Below are 21,721 nucleotides of genomic sequence, written 5' to 3'. Positions count from 1 at the left end.
TTGAGAGATAAGTTTAAGGAAATTAACATTCTTACACTAGCCTCACAATACATTTATGAAAATATAATTTATGTTAAAAGGAATAGTAATTTCTTTATGAAAAATAGTGACAGACATAACATTAATACGAGGAATAAAAATAAACTAGCTTTTCTTGATAGTCGTCTTCACAAAGTCAAACAATCATTTAAGGGGCAATGTATACGCTTCTATAACAAGATTCCGGTTGATATACAAAATTTGCCTTTCACGAGGTTTAAAACTATAGTGAAACAAAAACTTTATACTAAAGGTTATTATACAACTTCTGCGTATTTGGATGACAAAAATCCGTGGTAGTAACCCGTTTAGCTCATTGAGGTAGTCTCAATCTGATGTTTCAAATAAAAAAATATTGTAAATGTTATTTACAAAGAGCAACCCCTAGAGTTTCTTGCTCATACTTCTCAGGGGAATCTGCCTTACGAATGAGCGGTAGAGTTTAACCATTGTGACGATTTCAAGTGTAATAATGCTTACCTATGAAATAAAGATTATTTTGAATTTGAATTTAACCCATTAAACATTCCACGTTTAAGCCCTAGTGGTAATAGGTTAAAGATTGGGTGTAGGTAGGAGGTAGGGGACTACACACTTTTTTCAAGGGATGTGAAGCATAGACATTTACTAATGGAACATACATATTTTAGTTAGAAATTAAAGTAGTAGAGGTACGTTATATAGCATAGGTATTCGAACCGTTAACTTCGCAATTCGAAAGCCACCGTTCTCGCCCTGGGCAACCACCGCTCTCTAAATTACACATAACTCCAAAATATACGACGCAATGCAACTTGCTTGCTTGTTTGGTCGTAAGGTCGAACTTAGAGGTAGTGCTTGCTTAACACAATTGACTTAACGTGCAAGAGTATGTCGCTTCTCCCTAGAGGGAACCGTAGCGTGAACACGGTGGTAACACTCTGTATTACTTATTAACTTCATACACTCTTAAAATCTTTTGGGTTCGTCAGACGATTTTCTCAATGTATTGTGTAATGACGAGATGACATCAAACACATTGAACGTTGATATAGCCTAATTTTGTCAAAATGGAGGGATGACGATACTCCTGCAGTAACCGCTACGTGACCTCAGACGTGTCGGTCAATGAGCGCGCGTGTCAAGCTCTCGCTTTGGTTGCTTTTCCGTAACACTACATGTTATTTTGACACATCGAGTATATAACCTGAAATAGAGACGAAATAAGGGCCATTCATCACTGGCAACTCAACAGGTAAATGGGCCTTTTATAGCTTTTAAATGTCAACTGTCATTTGCACTGAAATCACAAATTAGAAAGCTAAAATAGTACAGCGCCAACAACCGATCTGTGTGTACGCCTCCGTATATTCCAAAAATATTCTGTATTTATTGTAATAACGACAATATCTCTAACTATGGGGCGCTGTCCCATTCGGTGGTATGGGAAAAATAGCAAAACATCTAATTACAAACACACGGAATCACATATGATCGGTAATTAAAAATTTAATTTGTCAATTTTCGTCCATTATAGCAAAACTCAAGTTAAACTAGTCGATTTGGAGTGAAACAATTGGCGACACCCGTCAATTGTTTCGAATTCGGGCTGGCTAATTGGAGCGCAGTTGTTACCGTAATGATTTGGCAGAATAGTTTTCAAACAAATTAAATGACATTTCGTCTCTACTTCTGGTTATACGTGTGGCGCACTAAAATTTTCCGAAATGAATAAGAAAAAAATACTATAAATGGTCTGAAATGAATTTATTGTTTCTCAAAATATTCTCCGTTAGCGTTAATGCACTTTTTCATACGAATGAACCAATTTTGAGAACATTTATGCCATACCTCTGTGACAATCTCTGAAACATATTTTTAATACTCTTCGACAGCCTCTTCAGGTGGTGAAAATCGTTGACCGAGTAAATGGTTCTTAATTTTTGGAAATAAATAAAGTCAGTGCTAGGTCGGGACTGTACGCGGGATGGCTCATAAGGTCAACATTGTTCACCTTCAAAAATTCATTTGTCTGTGTGGCCGTGTGAGAACTGGCATCATCGTGATGCAAGATGATACGGCGTTTACGGTTATTTTTACGGAGTTAGTCAATAACTTCCGGCAAACAAATTGTCACGTACCAATCACTCACTATTCACGGTACAACGATTCTCCAAAGCAACAGTAGCCACGTGTCCAGTTTTATTAAAAAAAGAAGCAATCATCCGCTTAGAGGCACTTTACGCGCGTGCCACTTTGGTTGGTTTCGGCTCATCTCGAAAGGCCCATACGCTCGATTACGGCTTTGTTTTGGGTTCGTAATTATAAATCCATATTTCGTCACCTGTTACTACGTCCCCCACCAAATTTGACGGCCCTTCGTTGAATCTGGTAAGCACGGCATTGCACCAAGTGACGCGATCCGTTTTTTGAAGTTCGGTTAAATTGTGTGGGATGCACCGAGAGCACAGCTTTTTCACACCAAAATGTTTGTGTAGTATTGATTGTATTTGACTTATGCCTGTGCCTAAACATGTCCGAATCTGATGGTATGTCACATGCCTGTCTGTTTTGATCATACGGCGCAAGGCATCGATGTTTTTGTTGTTCACAGCAGTGGACGGGCGACCATCACGAAATTCGTCACTGAGATTCACACGACCGCGTTTGAATCTCAAACCAGCTATAAATAGTTGTCTTGCATGGTGCTTCATCGCCAAAAGCAGTTTGAAGCCGAGCGAAGCTCCGCTGAGCTATTAAATTACGCTTAAAGTCGTAGAAAATCATATTACGAAGATTTTCACGAGTTAAATCCTTGGCGATGTAGACAACCATTTTCTAAAATGACGTCACAATGTAAAAGCAAGTGACAGTCAGATGAAACAAACTGTATTCTACAGCCAAAGAGTTCACATTTTCAAATGTTGTAATTACTTATTAAATATTGTTTATGTAAGTGGCCATTTCCGGAAACTTATAGTATGTATACTCGATGTTACAACACGTTTTTATTTTTCAATCTCACCAATAGTGGCCTGCAGCTGGTCCCTCGCCGCCGTGAAGTTGTCGCTCAAGGTGTGCAGCTCGCCGAGCATGCTCTGGCGCTGCGCCGTCGACTGTTCGCGGTACTCAGCCACAGTTTGCTGATTCGCGCTCTCCACGTTTCTGGAACAAACAAGCGTTTGTGCACTCCTAGAAATTTTTGCAACGAGAGCTTTGTGCAGTAGGTGTAGAGTTACTTATTTACAAAATGAATATGGATGGCAACGTGAGGAGACGTAGATCTCGACGCGTACGTCTTGATTAGATTGGGGATGTCCGTATCCCGGGCGTATATCAAGAAGCCGAGTGGAGGAGGCGACAGGTTTGTTAGGAGCGTATCGAGTGGAAGGTCTGTGATGATGCGACCTTCTTCATGGTCGCCCTTTCTTTTTACCACCCTCGTTTTTATCACATTTAAAATTTTAAATCCTTTTTTTATTTCCTTTTGTTATTCTTACTTTGGTTCGTTCCGCCGTCACTCCCATTAAAATTCTCGAAGAGAAAGGACGTGTGCATCGTAAACCTGTCATGTATGCCTCACGTATTTTAACCGCTTATAAAGCATTGGATATAATGTACGAATACAGGCCCTTTTGGGGTAAGAATCTACGATTCAGTTATATATAAATTAAATACTATAAAACTGTATAAAATAACACTTTTAAATGAGAACTATGATAACACAATATATTTAGGAAATGAAACTATTTTTCCGGATTTAAATCGCGTATATTTGTTTTTTCAAATAAACCGACGTTTCGGGCCCTTTACAGGTGTGTATGTGTAACAATCGCGAAAACCTAAGAACACAATATATTTATTTAGTGAAAATATGTTACAAAATCCTGTTTTTACACATTACTGCAGTAATTTGTATAAGTTATTATTATTGGTACTGCATGATTGACAACCGCGCTGTCAGTCGACCAAACGAAAACTGTTGCGCGATTGACGCTCTGTATGCGATTTTAACGCCCTACAGGTGCGGACACTTTTTAGCGCGAACCCGACGTCCATTTATTGGTAGGTCAATGCGAGCAATGGTCTTTTTCTCTTTTTTCATTTATAATATCAAGTGACGGGACGAACAAGTCGTACGCCTGATGGTAAGCTACACGCCTGTCCATAACAGTTGCAGTGCCACTGAGCTCTTTAAATCGCAAAGATCTGAGTGGAATTGCCACAGTGTCTGTCACCCTGAGACAAGTTGACAAGTCCCACGTGCCTGTAATTTCACCAGCACCCTTACCCTTCAAAACTGGAACACAGTAATGTTGACATTACTGTTTGGGTGCAGAAATAGATAAGGTGGCAGTACTTCCCTGGCCGAACTTTTGCAGCAGAAGGAGCTTTTCTGCTACTAAAACCGCACAGAATGGCATACTGCAGACAGAAGATTTAGTAGGAAGCAGGGGGGAACAACTGACTTGCGCCGGTCGACCGTGTCGTGCAGGCAGGCGACGTCGCCGCTGGCCGCGTCCGCCGCGGCGATGAGCTGCTGCGCCTGCTGCGTGAGCTGGTCCTCCGTCCGCACGTGCCTCTCCAGCAGGCACTGCCGCTCGGCGCGCTGCTGCTCCGCCGCGGCCAGCCGCTGCATCACACGCGTCAACCAAATCAGTAACCAGTCATTTTGTTGCATTGCACACTGCCGTCCACTAACCAAAGCACGGCTAAGACAAGTTGCAAATATTCGTTTCAAATAACTTATAGATAGATATCAAAATTCTCTATTTAAAAACAGTTAAAAGTCAGTGTGTCCGACGTATCTGGACTTACCCTAATGACGCAAAGATAAAATGTCATTAAATAATTTCAATATTCTACTACTGGGTGATGGTTCTCTTAACTGCTTCAGTGGCCGAACGGTTACCATGCCGGACTGCCACGCAGAGGTCCCGGGTTCGATTCCCGGGCGAGATATTTTTATGGCCTACATTTGTTTTTGTCGTGAGTTTGGGTGTAATTTGCGGGTCCACGGCACTCGCGACACAGGGTTTCCCTAGTGAGGGGCTATGAGTGTGTGCGTTATTACTACTATTATTATGATATCGCAAAAAATGGTTTTGTCACATAATCGCGTTTTAGATTGCGGACGGCAATGTAACGATACAAAGATGAAAACTTATATCTATGAGAACCAATTGTGGACCCAGTTGGAAACAGAAATTTTAGTAGAGGGCACTATGATTTCCTCTCTTTATCATGTTCGCTATAAATCGTTCTTATTATTAGGCTCATCTAGGTATTGATGAATTTGTGTCAGTTTCGACGAGAGACTCAAAATCTTATGTCTTTTCCTCTTCGCAAGAGTACTGAAGCGGCGAAGGCACGAACCGCGGCCGTGGCGTCGAGCCGGTCCATGGTGTCGGCCAGCGAGTCCCTGGCCATTGCGTGCTGCTCCTCGAGCTGGCGGAAGACGGCCTCCATGCGCTCGCGCTCGTCCTCCATGGCGCGCTTCTTCAGCAGCAGCTCCTGGATCTCGCGCCGCTGCTCCTCGTCCTTCACCGTCATCTCCTCGTACGTCTCCGTGGGCAGGTACACGCCTGTCGACATAACTCGCCTTTGTACATCTACCTTCTCGTAGGACTTTCGAACAATAATATTGTCACGCGCGCTCTAATTTGACTTACAACGATGCCTAATCAACAAAGAATAGGTAAATAAATGAATAAAAAGAACAATACAGACTCGTCACTACAGTTTCAGCAACAGTAGAGCTCCTTGTGAAAGAGTGCGTCCAGGAAAATACCTTATCTATTTCTGCCGCCAAACAGTAATGTCAGCATGACCGTGTTCCGGTTTTGAAGGGAAAGGGTGCTGGTGAAATTACAGGCACATGGGACTTGTCGCCTTATGTCTCATGGTGAAGGGCGCAGTGGCAGAGCCACTCAGATTTTGCAATTTAAAGCTCTGAGCGGCACTGCAACTATTATGACACGTCACTTACAACAACGTCCACGTCCCGTAATTTTGTAGCATAAAAAATAACAGTGATATAAGTCAATAAGTGTAGTAAATATAATACGTTTTCATCCCTTACCATTCTTTTCCCTTGTAGCAAGCAATTCACGCTTCAACTTGTCCACTTCCTCAGCAAACTCCTTCAATATCGCCTGTTTCGTCAACTTCTGGTTCACCTCCGGCTTGTTCTGGATGTTCTTGGCGCGGTTGGCGTACTCCAACGTACTCATCGTCTCTTCTAGATCCTTGTGACCGGGCGATATGGTTGCGATAATCGAGGTCTTTGTACGACCGCCTAAGGACTCTTGGAGGATACGCGTCAGCTTTGATTCTCTGAAAAAATAATACTTTCTTACCAATACTTATTTTGTATTTTTTTGTTCTTTCATTGGGCTACTACCGCTTTCCAGTTCGGGAGGTTTGTCGGGCAAGTATCGTCGTCTATTCATAAATCAATGAAACGCTCGGGCTTGCTTTTTGTAAATAGATTTGTTAATGTTTATCGTAATGTTAAATGGATTGAAATGGATTTCTATGGAATTTTTATCATCCGAGCATGTAGATAATCTTTAGTGTATTTTTTATTTGACGATGTTTAAACCGTGTGAATGACTTGAATCTTAGTTATTACTGCGATTTTTTGTGATATAACTCCACTAGTTTTTATAATGATTAACACAAAGATCGAACACATAGAAAAACTTTTTCGACCCGATGGGACTTGAATCCACGACATTATATGTATATAACGGGTATAGAGTTGTCAGCTCCTATCGCTAACGCAGGAAGTATTTTTTCCCTGTACGATACACATAATATCTATAAGTTCTTTCTTTCTACTGGGTTCAAGATTCTTTTAAACATGTTTTGAAGTAAATAACTGCCTTTGGGAAATATATTTCTGGTTCTCAAAAATTGCTCCAAAATTGTATAGCGAATAAAAAGGAGATGCCAGCGCTATCTGTTGATCAACGACGTCGTTCTTTTTTTTTTAAGTTAGTGAACGGCAGAGTTATCGAGATGTCGAAACTCTCGTACGTGTGTTTTTGAATTTTGTACTGGATTTTACGGCATTCTGCGCCACTAGTGACACCTAGAGAGATTGTGAGACATCTAGTGAGATTGCTGTATTGGATTTTCCGGGATTTTAGAACCTTCTTCACCACAGCCGAATCTTATTATTAAGCATGTACGTTGTCCTTTAAATGATTACCTGTACGGTATATGCGGGTGCTTCTCGACGAGCGCCGTGATAACTCGCCCCAGCGTGAGCAACGATTGGTTGATGTTGACGCACTCGCGTGCGCGCTCTTTCTTCGCGGGGTTATCCGAGCCCGCCTTCGAGATGTTCTCTGACCCTGCCAGGTCCACCAGGTTGAGTTTCCCGATCTTGACCAGCTCTTCGCCCTTTTGGGAGTTCTCTTTGATGTGCACTACGATTGTGAATACTGTGTGCGAGCGGCTGGAGACAGACGCAAATGGGATTAAGCAAACAATTTGACTAAATTGATTTAATATTGACTGTAAGGAAGTAATCATATATATTAACGCGAAAGCGGCTTGAGCCAGTTCGAAAAAGCTTTATGTCTACGGAATAAGAGTGAAGTTATTGATTTTTAATGAATCTGTTGTTGATATGATTATGTTTTACTATCATGATATCCATTTGACGCCTGGCTATCAGGCCCAAAAACTTTGCTGGAGTGATCGGTTACACTGTGATAATGTCTGATATAAGAGTGCCTACATGTTCAGTATTTGACTCTCCCTTGTTTAACTAACTCTTTTAACCTTGTTTAAGTCTTTTAAATTTTTATTATTGAATTGGTATTCAATTATTTTTTGTGAAATTACTCCATTACTTTGTTATAATTATTAATACAAAGATCGAACACTCAGAAAAAAATCACTCGATCCGGCCGGATTTGAACCGACGTCTTCTAGCTTACCGTGCCAGACGCTATACCAACTAAGCACTTGTTTAAGTCTGTACAGGGGCAGCTTTCGTTTTGCAGAGTGCTGGAATGACCCTCTACCTCTAGTAAAAAACGCAAAAACGTTGTTTACTTTTAAAAAATGAAGTAAGCAATTGCTCCAATCTGTAGAGAAATTGAGTAACTGATCCCCAATTAAAACCTCTAGCAGCACATTTTAAATTTTAGGTACATAAAAAAGTTTACACAGACAGCCTTTAAATTTTAACTTATTACTAGTTATTACTTGAGGTAGGTTATTACTTGGTATACATTCCGCATATTAGCTTGGTGCAGCAAGCGAATAAATAGCTAGCTACAGGTGAAGCCTGAAAATCAGCAATTGTCCACATCACTCAATTGTATTTTCTATTAGTTTTTAAGTATTGTGTTTCCTATCTTTTGTAGATAAATAAAAGTTATTTTAGTTTAATTATTTATTTGAAATTACTCCACTAGATTGTTATAATTCTTAATACATAGAATGGACATTAAGAAAAATTCCTTCGATGTGACAGGACTCGAGCCTGCTGCATCTGTATGCCAAACTAAGGCCATCGCTCTACCAACTGAGGTACAAATTGACTCAGCAGACCTTACAATGTTCATTAAGTGTTTTTTACAGATTTTTTGTATTGGGTTTTTCGGCTTTTACCGCTGGAAGCAACACCTGTGGGAATGATGTTGCGCGGTTAGCTCACGCTCGAACGTTTATTGCATGGTCATAAATCTTTTACTCACCGGCTTAATATTGGAATAACAAATCATCTGAAGGCAATGTACATATGACGCAGTAAATGAATGAACTGTATTGAAAACAATAATATATGTACGTGGCCCTACACACATATCGTCGGAGTGTCCGGCAAAAGCGCCATTTCGAAAAATTGGTTTAATTTCAGGAGAGCATGTTTTAATTTTTTACGATTGTTTTAAAATATGTACAGTCAAGAGCACGTCAAGCTTGACACTTTGTACTTTGGACCGTTCTTATCGTAAGTGGCTTATAGAGTTGGATTTAAATCTTGAGTATCAAACTTGGTGTCAATTGTTACAAATCTCTATTTGACATAAAAATATTAGGGGTTAAACATTGACTTAAAGTCAATGGGGGTTAAAGTATGAAATTGCCGTTTTATTGCAATAGGTTCTTTGAATTTTCATAGAATCTTCATGGTTTGAGGTTTTCGAATGAAACTTTTTTCAAATGGTTTCTGTGATTTTTTTTTTAAATTTGAAACATTTGAATATCGACTTTTAATTGTTTTTGTTATTAAATTTAGACAAGAAAGATGGATACTGCGAAAATTCGAGTGATTTTTGAATACGAGTTCCGACGCGGAACTAATGCGGCAGAAACAGCCCGCAATATCAATGCTGCGTTTGGAGAGGGGTCTACTAATGAACGCACCGTGCGATTTTGGTTTAAACGCTTTCGTGATGGAAATTTCGACTTAAAGAACGAGTCACGAGGAAGACCGCCCACACAGGTGAATAACGATGAATTAAGAGAGATAGTGGAAGCCGATCCTAGTCAAACTACCCAGGAATTAGCGGCATGGTTTAACGTTACCTTACCCACAATATTGACTCATTTGCGTCAAATCAATAAAATAAAAAAATACGAAAAATGGGTGCCTCATGATTTGACTGATCTGCAGAAAGAAACGCGTGTTGAAACTTGTGTTGCCTTGTTGAACCGGTACAGAAATGAAGGAATATTGGATCGAATTGTAACATGTGATGAAAAGTGGATTCTTTATGATAACCGGAAAAGAAAAATGCAATGGCTGACCCCAGGTCAAATGCCACAACAGTGTCCTAAAGCAAAACTTACCAATAAAAAGGTAATGGTAACTGTTTGGTGGTCTCAGCATGGTGTTATTCACTATAGTTTTCTCCGATCTGGTCAAGCAATAACGGCAGATGTCTATTGTGCCGAACTCCGAACCATGTTGACAAAACTAGCAGTAAAACAGCCCCGACTCATGAATCGATCTTCACCATTATTGCTCCACGACAACGCGAGACCTCACACAGCACGAGAAACCATTTTGACCCTTCAGGAACTGCAGTTAGAAACCATTCGTCATCCTCCGTATTCACCAGACCTTGCTCCAACGGACTACCATTTTTTTCGTGATTTGGACAATTATCTACGTGACAAGAAGTTTTCTTCCCAGGAGGCAGTACAAAATGCTTTCACACAGTTTGTGCAGTCTAGATCGTCGGAGTTCTATCGCAAAGGCATTAATAACCTTCCCATTAGATGGCAGCAATGTATAGATAATAATGGCAACTATTTTGATTAAATAAATTTGTTAAAAATTTAAAAAATAAACAATTTAGATTTTCAGTACAAATCGGCAATTTCATACTTTAACCCCTATTATATTGTTTACTATTTACTCAGTTTCTAAAAAAAATCGATATATGCTACTTTATAATTGAGGGTGCGATGTGAGGTGTTAAACTGTGATAAACTGAAAAGTGTGACTAATGCTAGAAATGGCAGTTAGTCGGGGTAATGGCATGATGTAATAGGTGTCTATATTTTATTCTACCGTTAATACATTAAGTCTATGCTTCCTCGTCAATATTTTTGTTTGCAGATACCAGCCCAATGTATGCAAGAATTTGAAGAGGAAACATAAACAAACTACGCGATTTTATGAAACTGGAAATATCATTATGTTTCCTCCAAGCTTATATGTTACTCTCTAACAGTGAAGTTTCCTGTGATAAAACTTACTTTGCGTAACTATTGGAATGGTCTCTGCAAATCGAAAATAATAATATAAACGTTTATTTAAAATATATAAAACAAAGCGAGTGCTGGAAACTGTGTTTTATTTACCTGGACTGTGAATTCAAAAGGGTGCAAGCGACTTTCTTTCTTTCCTGACCCCGCGCCATGATGTCGTAGACTTCGTTTTTGTTATATACCTGTAATTTATTTACAAATTTAGTTAGTATTTAAAAAAATAATAATTTTAATTTGAATTAGAACATAATGCAGCGATCTGCTGTAGACCTCACAAATATTTTTGTGAGGTAAGGCAAAAGTCGTTTTTGTAGTGTGTCATGTTATTTTATTTTATTTATTTATTTCATAAAATTACACAGTATTACAGTTAATCACCAAGGCGCTGTAAAATTCAATAACTATAGTCCATTTGTTTAGGTACTTAACTAAATGTAAACAATCTTGATACATCTTTTTATTGAAACACATGCTTTACAAATCAATAGGTATAAAAATAGGAATGCAATTTCATATGAAGCCAAGCATTTGTATTTTGTATTTGAAGGTAAGGGAAAATCATTTTATAAATGTATATTTCATTAAATAGACATCTCAAGATTGTTTACATTTATTTAAGTACCTAAACAGATGGACTATAGATAATATATTAATATTCAAATCACAGATGACAGTCACACATCCATTCTCTCACAAAACTTCAAACATTCATTGCGCACAGCCACCCATCTACTTGCAAAATATTGCAGTCTGGGGCAGACACGAAAGTTGTCTTTTTACATCATTTGTAATTGACGTTGTGTAATTTGTTGAATGAAGTTCTTAAGAATATTTTGTTCGCATTTCACATACACACAGTCCCCTATATTTAGTACTACCATAATTTTAGCTCATGATCAATACCAGAAGTATCAATTAACGTAAGGGACAAACCACGGTTTTTCAGGAGAGCCAAAAACTGCCGAGAGCCAAAAAATGAAATATTTTTTAAAATCTGTCTATAACTTTTTACTGTCTACTCCAATTTTGATTGTATCTGAAGTTTCTTAGAATTTCCTCTTCTTTCATGCTATAAACGGAAGCTTTAGGAATGCTTAGTGGTTTAAAATATAGCGTGTCCCTTATATTAAAAAACGATGTTTAGTTGTTCCATTCCATCCACGTTACATAACATAAGTAATAAAGGCCTTTACAATGGAAAAACGTATAATTTTCTATTTCTCTTACTGCTTACACTATGCTCGACGGATTACATTATAAAATATTAGTAATGTAAGGTACAACTTAACATATTTTTTAATGTTTTTTAATGTAAGGGATATGCTATAGTTTAAACCGCTGGGCATTCTTTAATTTTAATAATACCAATCGATAGAGCGGGAACTTCCGAATTCAATATTGTAACTAATATTCAACAAAATGTCCCTTACGTTAATTGATAACTTCTGGTATAGATTTGTTAATAATATTACAAGGCAACAAAACTGACTTCTTCTATTTCATATTAAACAGAAATAAGTTTATATCCACTGCCATTTACATAATATAAACTATTTCCAGGTTATTGATCAACACCATCTAGATCTAAGATGGAATTTTGACTGCTTTTAGAGTTACGATCTGTAGTGTGGAGATTAGAAGTTCTTTTGAGTTATTGGCCCACAAAGGGCCAATCACACAAACAATGGTTGGCAAATGACGAGTGGAAATTTAAATTAGAGGAGAGAGAGACTACCTATCAACAGCAGCACACATGCAAACAGTAAAGTCCTCCAAACCAAGTCCAATAAAGAGAAAAATGACGACGTGCATTGTAACATTATCCGCGCTTACCTCTCATCTATAATCTTGTACCTAGGGAACTGCGTCAACATGAAATGAGAAATGTTTACAATCTGTTGCATTACCAATGAGCACCCACCGTAATTTCTTCAAGCCCATTCACGATAGTCGAGCCCTTTCTCGTGACGTCCTCGTAAATCCTTAGTTTGTAGTTGTCGTTGGATGAGGAGAGCAGGTCGAAGAGCTCCTCGTTGTAGAGTTCGAGGTAGGAAACGCGTACATTGTACTCAGTTTTCGATATGCGCAGTTCGTCGAATAGGTGGCTCAGGGCGCGAGGGATCATTCCGGCCAGTGGGTCATTCTGCCAAGAACATCCTTCACCGGAACTCTCACCGACCATGGTGTGAGTTTTTCCAGTGCCTGTCTGTCCATATGCGAACACTGTGCAGTTATATCCAGCTAGCACTTCAGCAATGAGAGGGCTTACCACCTCCTTGTACACCTCCACCTGGAATTTGAATAAGAGTGAAATTGCAATTTATTTTATATGTACACATATACATTTTCTGCAAATAACAGTTTCTTTTCATTTGAATATGAAGTACAATATAACGTAATAAACTACAAGAGGTTACTTGAAAAGTTTTCAAGACAATCTGCGAATAATCAACTGTCAAATAACAATTGGTCGAAGCATTGGATATTAATTGACTTAATGTAGATTACAACTTGAGGAGACAAAAACTCGCAACTCATGGAGACCCAACAGTCTGCCTGAGTTAGATCAATAGTTTTTTATTTCACTTTCATTAATTTATTTAATTGAATGCGGCCCAAACTGTAAACAATTAGAAGAGTCCAGAAGGCCTATAATGTAAAGGCCTAAAATCCATTTCAGATTCAACTAGGATAATAATAATAAATTTATTGAGCAATTAAAACAAATTCACTGTTGATGTCTCACATCAGCAAAAATCTACACCATGGGGCCAGTTACAACCTTGAGGGCGCGTTCTCACTATGTCGTCACGTTTTATTATCGTTGGACGACTGTCGTGTCTAGCCGGTTCCCTTATCACGACTATCTGTCGTGGACGATTTTTTATCGTTGAACGACGGTCGTGACTAGCTGTTCCCACTAGATCGTGACGACAATTTATCGTTTCACGACAGCCTCCTTGTCGTTTGCACGACAGAATCGTTTGATGCACTGCAGTCGCTTGAATGTTCTTTTGGAAGCCGGTAGTGTGTGTTCGCTCGAAATGGATGACGTCGAAATTTTAATAATGTATTACTTTTAAAAATGCGGAAGAGGAAGCAAACAAAGAAAAGAAAATATAACGTGACGTATAAAATAGAACGTGACGACAATCTGTCGTCACGTATTTTATCGTTTGACGACTGTCGTTCTAGCTATTCCCACTGTGACGACAGTTTGTCGTTGTAACGATAAAAAATCGTGAACGACAGTTAATCATGTCGTGCTATATGTGAACAACTTCATTTAAATATACAAGCCACGACACTGTAAACTGCACGACAATCTTTCGTCACGACATAGTGGGAACGGGCCCTGACAAACATAAGGGCTATACATGTATAAAATCACCAGAACCAAAGTCATATGATTGACAAGCAAGTTACACTAAGTCAGCAACCTTCAGTTCACTGCTTATAAACCACCTCACCATTTAATATAGTGTATGTACAGAAAAAGAAAATTATTATTCTATATTAAAATAGTATATTTCTACCTGTTCAGCAGCTGGCCCGAATGCACGGTCAAATGTGAAGCGCTTGGTGTGTGCTGTTTGTTGAGACTGGCGAACCAATACCTCTCTGTTGTTCAATACTTCCACAACACTCAATGAACGGATTGAGCGCTCACGTTGGTTTAGGGGTCTGTAAGTTGAGAAATTGTTTTTTGAAACTGGAAAGTTATTATACATATATTATGTTGTAGTACTAGTATTGAATTCTAACATTAATTTGCTACATTATTATTATTAGGTTATCTATTTTAGATTCTGCCCTCTTCCACAGCCTAAAAGACATATTAGTTACAAGGGTGGCATCATTCGGGGCCTGTGCAGCCCTTCATGTCTGCAACCAGTCATTTTTCTACTGTGATCATCACTAATTACTACACAGAACAACAAACAAGAGTATTGAAGAATTGAAGGCTTTTTCTGGCTTCAATTGTTTTGATCTCCGGTTGGAGCATTGCTGCAATGGCATGGCATAAGTGGCACTGACAGGAATGCTTTCAAAACATGGACCAGAGCTCTAATAGGATGTTATTTAATCTGTTACGTTTTCTAGAAACACATTATGCACCTGGTGGTAAGTGACTCGCTTATCCATAACAGTTGTAGTGCCATTCAGAGCTTTAAATCGTAAAGATCTTATGGGCACTGTCACTGCACCTGTCACCCTGAGACATAATTAAAAGAGCTTTTGACATAATGCTGGTTAGCATGGGCAAAATACACTTGGCATAGGGCAAGCAAATGCCCTATGCCAAGTGTAAATGGAATATATAAAACCAAAAGTGTAATGTTTTCTACCTAAATGTAAGTAGGTAAAGCAAGTAACCACTTATGCCTTTTCAATTTAGAACATAATTACAACACTATTGGCAATGTTAGTGTAATAATAGGACAAAAGGGCACATTGTCCTTTCGGTTTCGTAATCATAGTATATACATCTTCACAATTTGCGGCAGTGTTTGGCAAAGTGAAATGAGCTTTCATATTTAAAATACAATAAAACAATGTGTTAGAACATGGCAGTTTAAAATGTACCTAAAAAAGATCACTTGTATTCAATGTAATAAAATAGGGTCAAAAACACTTATAATTTTCTGGAATACACTATAAGTTTAAATGTGGAAGCCAAGCAAGATTAGTTTTATATTTGTGCAATTTACAAATTCTATTTTGGAATCAATTTATTAAAATTAAAAGAGCTTTTAACACAAAAAGTCATACATATAAATGTTTACCCCAATTTTTCTGATTTTTTAGAAAATAGATAACTTGGGTACTCTCGGTGATGACCATCATTACCAGAGATTGGGATAGGCAAAGCTATTTACCTAAACAATACAATTGGGATTTTAGGGAGGTATTATCATCTCTGCCTTTCGGATCTTTGATCATTACCCTATTTACATACAACTACACACATTATACTATTTATATTACAATTTCTTTGTATCATCATCTACTACACAGTTTTATATAAAACTTTATTTAATAGGCTAATCAGCACATCGCAATAACTGTGTAATACTTAAGAGAAATAGGAAAAAAAAAATTTATATTATAAACTGTTGCATGCATGTTGCATTAAAACAAAAATATCTCAAAATCATTAATTTGGACCACAAATAATGTTAAAAGAAACACATCGTTTATGAGCCACTTATTCGATGGATAATTTGATCGAAAGAACACCTCGACTTAAGTATCAAGCCGAATTTTACAAAGGCATTGTAGATAATCTAGGGTGTCATGAAAGATAAATTAATTACCGAGATTCGCTATAAATATACTAATAATGTATGTGTAACAAGACATCATACGTGGACCAGCCTCATTATTTAACAATTAACGAAAAAAAACAACAGAAAACAATAAAATGTATAACACAATAACACTTTACCTCAGTCTGACAAAGACTTGAATATTTTGATTTTTTTCTTTTAGTTTGCTTTTCTCCAACGACGCCATTTCGTCGCACAGCTAAATAGATCACTAATAAACTATTCACTGGAAAAATATTACGTTTTGCTAATAAATACACTCAAAAACAGAACACCACAGAAAAATCGTTGAAAACTTGAAAGATCGTTGGCGTTCAACAAATTTCAAATTCTGGGTGTAATGTTGCCATATGAAATAATAGAACAATGGAATAGTTAAGTACCTGTTACTAAACTACAAATTATCTGTTATTTATACCTGAATTGATTTCTAAAATGTTATGTTGAGTAACCCGGTTACAGGTCCAGCGATGGCTATGGGCCCGTTGGGTTTTTCTAGCGCGCTCTTTCACATAGAAGTAGTAACTTTTCCATACAACGAATTAATTATTACTAATTATATGGTATGGTTTAAGCCTTTTAGTGTAATTAGAGTTTGCAAATTTTTTAAACCGTTTAATTTTGAAACGACATAATTAAATGGGAACCTAAAAACACAATTTTATTCAAAGTAACTAGTGGAAACAATAATGGCTCCTATACCTAATATTTTATTTGTATGATGAATAATTATGGCAACATTGTGTACGTTCCGTTCCACCGGTTCACAGACTATGCTAAGGTTGGTTCACGTACAAAATAAATCAAATATGAAAAAACTTTGAACAATACTAGAGGTTTGACTTGGATATAAGTACTTTGAGCCATGTCTTCATTTAATTATTCGTATAATTATTCGTATTCTCTACTTAATATACTAATATATCACGATAAAAATAATGTTTGTGACAACTGTACTAACTTCAAAAACACGCCATTTTTCTTGATAGCTTTATTTTTCACAAATTTACTATAATAGGGATGCTGCTATTTTATTGCTTTGATATAGGCGGGCCTAGAGTGTTAGGCAGGCTTAGGCAGGTATAGGTAAAAGCTTTTATACCAAAACAAAGATAAAATAAGCTTATGAAACGGCTTTAATCGTAGAACCATGTAGAACTAAGTAATTGATTTTTGACATCGTGCCCTATTCGGGTATTAAAAGAGTTAAAATGAAAATAAAAAGCAGCAGTTATATTTTCTTCACTGGCGTTCTTATGAAAATTAAAATCTATTATAATCTGACAGTTTGGATTACGGGAAGTTTAAGGAAGGACGGGAAATTTAATTAAAATATAACTATTACCTTTTGCCTTAACGCCATCTGTGAGAAATCTATGAAAGTTTTTCTTGACTCTGTCAAGTTAGTTTATAGCTACCAGCGGCTGACTAGAGATGTCGCTTTAATAATTGTTATTGTTATATTAGTTTATTGAATACCTCGACGTTTTACTAACCATGATATTCTACTTTTTTTTGTGAAATTACTCCACTAGTTTGTTATAATTATAATTACAAAAATCGAATACTAAAATTCCTTTGATCCAGCTGGAATCGTACCTTCAGTATATCGTACCTGACGCTCTCCCAACAACTGAGCTCCGAAACGAACCAGCAAACCTTACGAATTTTTCTGTGCTTGTTACAGATATTTGTTATTTGGTTTTTAACGACTTTTTACCGGAACGCCATCTGTGAGCTATGTATGAGGTGTTTCTTCACTTAGCCAGGTACCCGTACAGCTCGTCGTGGTGAGTGTTCACCGATTCTGCGGCGCCGACTCAATCGGCGAGAGGTGAACCAGGGAGAGGCTTTAGTGGGGTTGGCCCCCCAGTCTGGGGGAGAATCCCCACATAACGCCTGAGTCTCTCTGGACTCGTATCGACGGTATCTATAAACATTTCCTTCGCAAAAAAAGGTACCCTTACAGCTACCAGCCGTTGACTACAGATGTCATTTTTATGTCATTACTTTTGGATGGGTGACTTTTCAATTAAATTTCGAGAGAAAAAAAAAACGGGTATTTAACGTATTTATATTTTTTATTTAAAAATAATATAGTAGTCATTAATAGCTTACAACTAATAATATGTACAGCTTATTTACAAAATTTCACCTAACTACACTTGAATTATAAAATGCATGTTCATTTTGAACAATGAAACTTCGACATTACACTTGGTAAATTATATTGTTATGATTTTCAAAAATTTGGGCATCATAATTGACAGAGGTTGGAGCTTAACTATATCCACAGTAAGATTATTTCTGGTTGAAAGGTTCACGTGAGTTAATTGATGACTACATCGTTCCTCTCTTATCTGTCGTCACCAGCATTACGTAATTATTTATGGTGTGTCTCGTGTCAAACTGTTTCTGTCAATGAATTATAGTTATATGTGAAAAAAGGTCTAAAAATAATACGGCGGGCCGCTGAAAAGTAATCTACTTATGGTATGAAATAAAAAACGTTAATGGCTACTCTTTTTTTCATGCCCCAGGAAGGGAAATACATTTATTTCATGTGATACAAAAGGTCTGTTTAAAAAAATACTTGATACCTTAGAATAATAACGCATAGAAACTTAGTCCGCACACGCTAAGTGAGGCAAATTGAAGCGCTCCCAAAGGGCCTACACGAGCGGGCGGGCATTCAGTGCTCAAGGTCAACTTGCACCGCGAACAGATTTTAGCTAAAAATGACGAAATGTGCGGTAAATGAGTGTAAAAATACGTCAGACAAACATAAAATAGATACTAACATCACATTCCACAAGGAAGTAACGCGTTTCAACTTGGATTTTTATACAAATATTCATTAAAACCGAAAGTTAACCTACTACTAAAGCTAGCCTACATGAATTTGATTTTTGCCTCACTTGTGACTGTTCGTTTGATATGAAACTATCATTCTATGCGTTATTATTCTAAGCTTGATATATAAAAAAACAGTTCTTCCGACGTGTTATTCATGAAAAGCGAAATGTAACAAAAGAGGGTCACTAATTTTGAAAAAAAAAACCAACGAATACGTCACGATAGTGGCCAGTATAGTTTTTTTATCGGTAACTCTGTAACAGTAAAAAGAGGTTATTTTTCAGCCGGCTCTCGTTTCTTTTTGAAAGCTGAGTGACGACAAATGTCAAGAGCTGAGAGAGGGACAATATGACAACAACAACAGTACATTTCATTACAATTTTTCTGTCCTTAAGTTAACAAAAATATACAATCTCCTCATATGCTGAGGACCTAAAGACGTCACCATTGTCGTCTCAATGAACGTGATTAATCAAATAAATTAGGTACAAAGAATTAACACGCATTGTTCACGACACCTACAACAATACTTTTGGTGTTCAAGTAGTTTATCATTATCACACGTTTGATATAAAATTATGAATTAAAAATATCAATGCAGTCATTTGTAATGTCTTTTTCATTTAAACATTCCTAAGAGTATAAAAATAAAACATAAAATTGAAGGCATGGACGTAAACACCCTGTGTATATTTTGTACTACAACAATACATATACATATTATTATAACAATGGTACTTTAGTATTATGCCTGCACTTTTGGTATAAGTGCCGTCTCTGGTACAGTCACTTGAATGTCTTTGTTTGTATGACTATTTATGTTGTTTTTATATGGGGTGCGGGGTTGATGGCGGGGAGCGGGGGCCTCTAGTCATACCCGGTGGGGCTTCTTCTGCGGACTGACGATTTTGAGCATGGTTACGATGGGCGCTTCGAAGGCCACGGAGATCACAAAGGCTACGGCGTATGAGATGACCGTCAGCCCGAGGAATAAGACGAACTGAGGAGAAGATAAGCGGTTATATTCAAGATCCCGTAGCAGCCATTGAAAATAAATATAACGTATGAAATTTCGGGTCTGTAGCCGTCGCTGCCAAATGATTAAATCTTATCAAAACAAACGATAAATTTCTCAATTTGTGAAAGTAATTGAAACTTTATCGATCTGTTATGAAGAAATGCTTTTGTCATTCTACACAAATTTGCTAAAATTAACGTGGTCATTGGCTATGTTCTGTCATTCTATTAACAACCATTTTGTGATAACGTACCACTAGCAGCTCGCCAAGGTGTATAGGATGCGTGAGATGCATGGCGACGTACCGCAGCACTACGGGGTGCACCAGGTACGCGCAATACGTCACCCGCGAAAATGGATACAGCACGGGTGCAGCTAGCAACGGTCGCACAAAACCTGGAATACATGGCATTTTTTAAATTTTAGTAGTTAGAAGGCTCTTTGGCACCGAAAACTTTCTTAATTATGAAATGCTTATGTCTAACAATCGGTACTTTGAAATGTAATAGGCAACTTAAGAGATATGGCAAAGACTTTATTTGTTGGATGAAGAAGAAAAATTAATATCTATTTGTGATTCATACCTCCATGTCCAGTGGAGCAGGCTATAATGATCCAGCCGATACAAGCGGCCCACAGCGAATGCGAGAGTGCACTGTATATAGCAGCGGACGCCACGCCCAGTTCCGTCTTGTATAGACCAAAGATCAGGAAAAGTAGTGTAAATGTACATATTATCCAGCCAACCCAAGCCCATATCTGTAAGAAAGAGAAAAAGTTAAAACAGAAACATAGTCATGATTATCGTTTCAGCCGTGAGACGTCCACAGCTGTTTGTAGACGAAGAAGAAGAAGAAATGCATTTCTATATTAGAAAACAAGTAGATAGCTTACCCGATTCATTCTGATCTTCAGGTTGGTTTTGAATAATATCCAGCCCGTGACCATGCCAACAAGATACGGTCCGAGTCGCGTCCACGGCTTGTCATAGATCTTGTCAAACTGCGTGAAGGGATCCTCGCTGTTGGGGATATGATCGTTTGACCATGAAACGTAGCCTGTCGTTATTAGAGATGAGACGAAAAATACGCTGGTTAGAGCAACTGACAGCTTGAAGTGGCTGAAAGAATTGAAAAAGTCATAAGAATATGTATTTATTAGATAAAACGACAGGAGTTAGAAGCGCTTGTGAGAATCTTTTGAGTTTGACGAAATTACCTTGTTGCCAAAATAAGGAGCATAGCGCTGACTGCGTAGAACTGGGTGTCATCAGAGAGATACCAACTCCACAGCATACACTAAAATTTAAAAGTTGATATTTTTTTACGTGGACCAGTAACTCCAAGATGGATAACCTTAAGATTGAATTATATTTAACTCACCATTTGTTCCACTGGGAAAAGTGTGTTAATATACAGTAAGTTTCTCCACCAATATTTAGGGCATGTCTCGTGATCCATTGCCGGTGGCTCGAAGATAGAGTTGGACGCAAACCATTTCATTGTTACCTCTACCACGCCCAGCATGAACAAGTATGGGGCTGTTAATCTGTGAAATACAAGAGGAATTATTTCATTAGAATAACCTATTATACGTTCCACTACTACGTTGCACGGGTCTCCCTTAAGGAAAGCGGTTAGATTATAATTCGTCACGCTGGCCCAATACGGGTTTTCCAAGCGTTGTGAACCTTTTTCGGTTTAATCACGATGTTTTTATTTGCCATTAGCGAGAAGTATTGCTACTAAACTAACTAACT

At 37.8% G+C, this 21,721-nt stretch overlaps 2 protein-coding genes across 2 annotated transcripts in view; both read right to left on the bottom strand.

The window, feature by feature from the left end:
* Positions 1-3,026: 3,026 nt before the first annotated feature.
* LOC113233224 (kinesin-like protein KLP2) lies at positions 3,027-16,393 on the bottom strand. The gene is made up of 9 exons (XM_026468262.1): positions 16,208-16,393; positions 14,295-14,442; positions 12,680-13,048; positions 10,852-10,940; positions 7,235-7,483; positions 6,101-6,354; positions 5,395-5,603; positions 4,488-4,651; positions 3,027-3,183 (listed from the first exon to the last, which is right to left on the bottom strand). The coding sequence occupies exons 1-9, from the start codon at positions 16,273-16,275 to the stop codon at positions 3,027-3,029; spliced, it is 1,707 nt and encodes a 568-aa protein (XP_026324047.1). The 5' UTR covers positions 16,276-16,393.
* Positions 16,394-18,982: 2,589 nt separating this feature from the next.
* LOC113233223 (nose resistant to fluoxetine protein 6-like) overlaps positions 18,983-21,721 on the bottom strand; it is a 56,678-nt gene continuing 53,939 nt past the window's right edge. Inside the window, exons 2-7 of the mRNA XM_026468261.1 lie at positions 21,345-21,652; positions 21,181-21,260; positions 20,857-21,082; positions 20,547-20,721; positions 20,216-20,358; positions 18,983-19,944 (exon numbers count right to left, since the gene is read on the bottom strand). Coding sequence (XP_026324046.1) covers positions 19,816-19,944; positions 20,216-20,358; positions 20,547-20,721; positions 20,857-21,082; positions 21,181-21,260; positions 21,345-21,652 — 1,061 coding nt within the window. The 3' untranslated portion in view covers positions 18,983-19,815. The remainder of the gene's footprint in view (positions 19,945-20,215; positions 20,359-20,546; positions 20,722-20,856; positions 21,083-21,180; positions 21,261-21,344; positions 21,653-21,721) is intronic.

The sequence above is a fragment of the Hyposmocoma kahamanoa genome, unplaced genomic scaffold, assembly GCF_003589595.1.
Source record: "Hyposmocoma kahamanoa isolate Upper Pololo Valley unplaced genomic scaffold, ASM358959v1 78, whole genome shotgun sequence".
In the NCBI taxonomy this organism is placed as follows: Eukaryota; Metazoa; Arthropoda; class Insecta; order Lepidoptera; family Cosmopterigidae; genus Hyposmocoma; species Hyposmocoma kahamanoa.
This window is presented reverse-complemented; position numbering and strand designations above follow the sequence as displayed.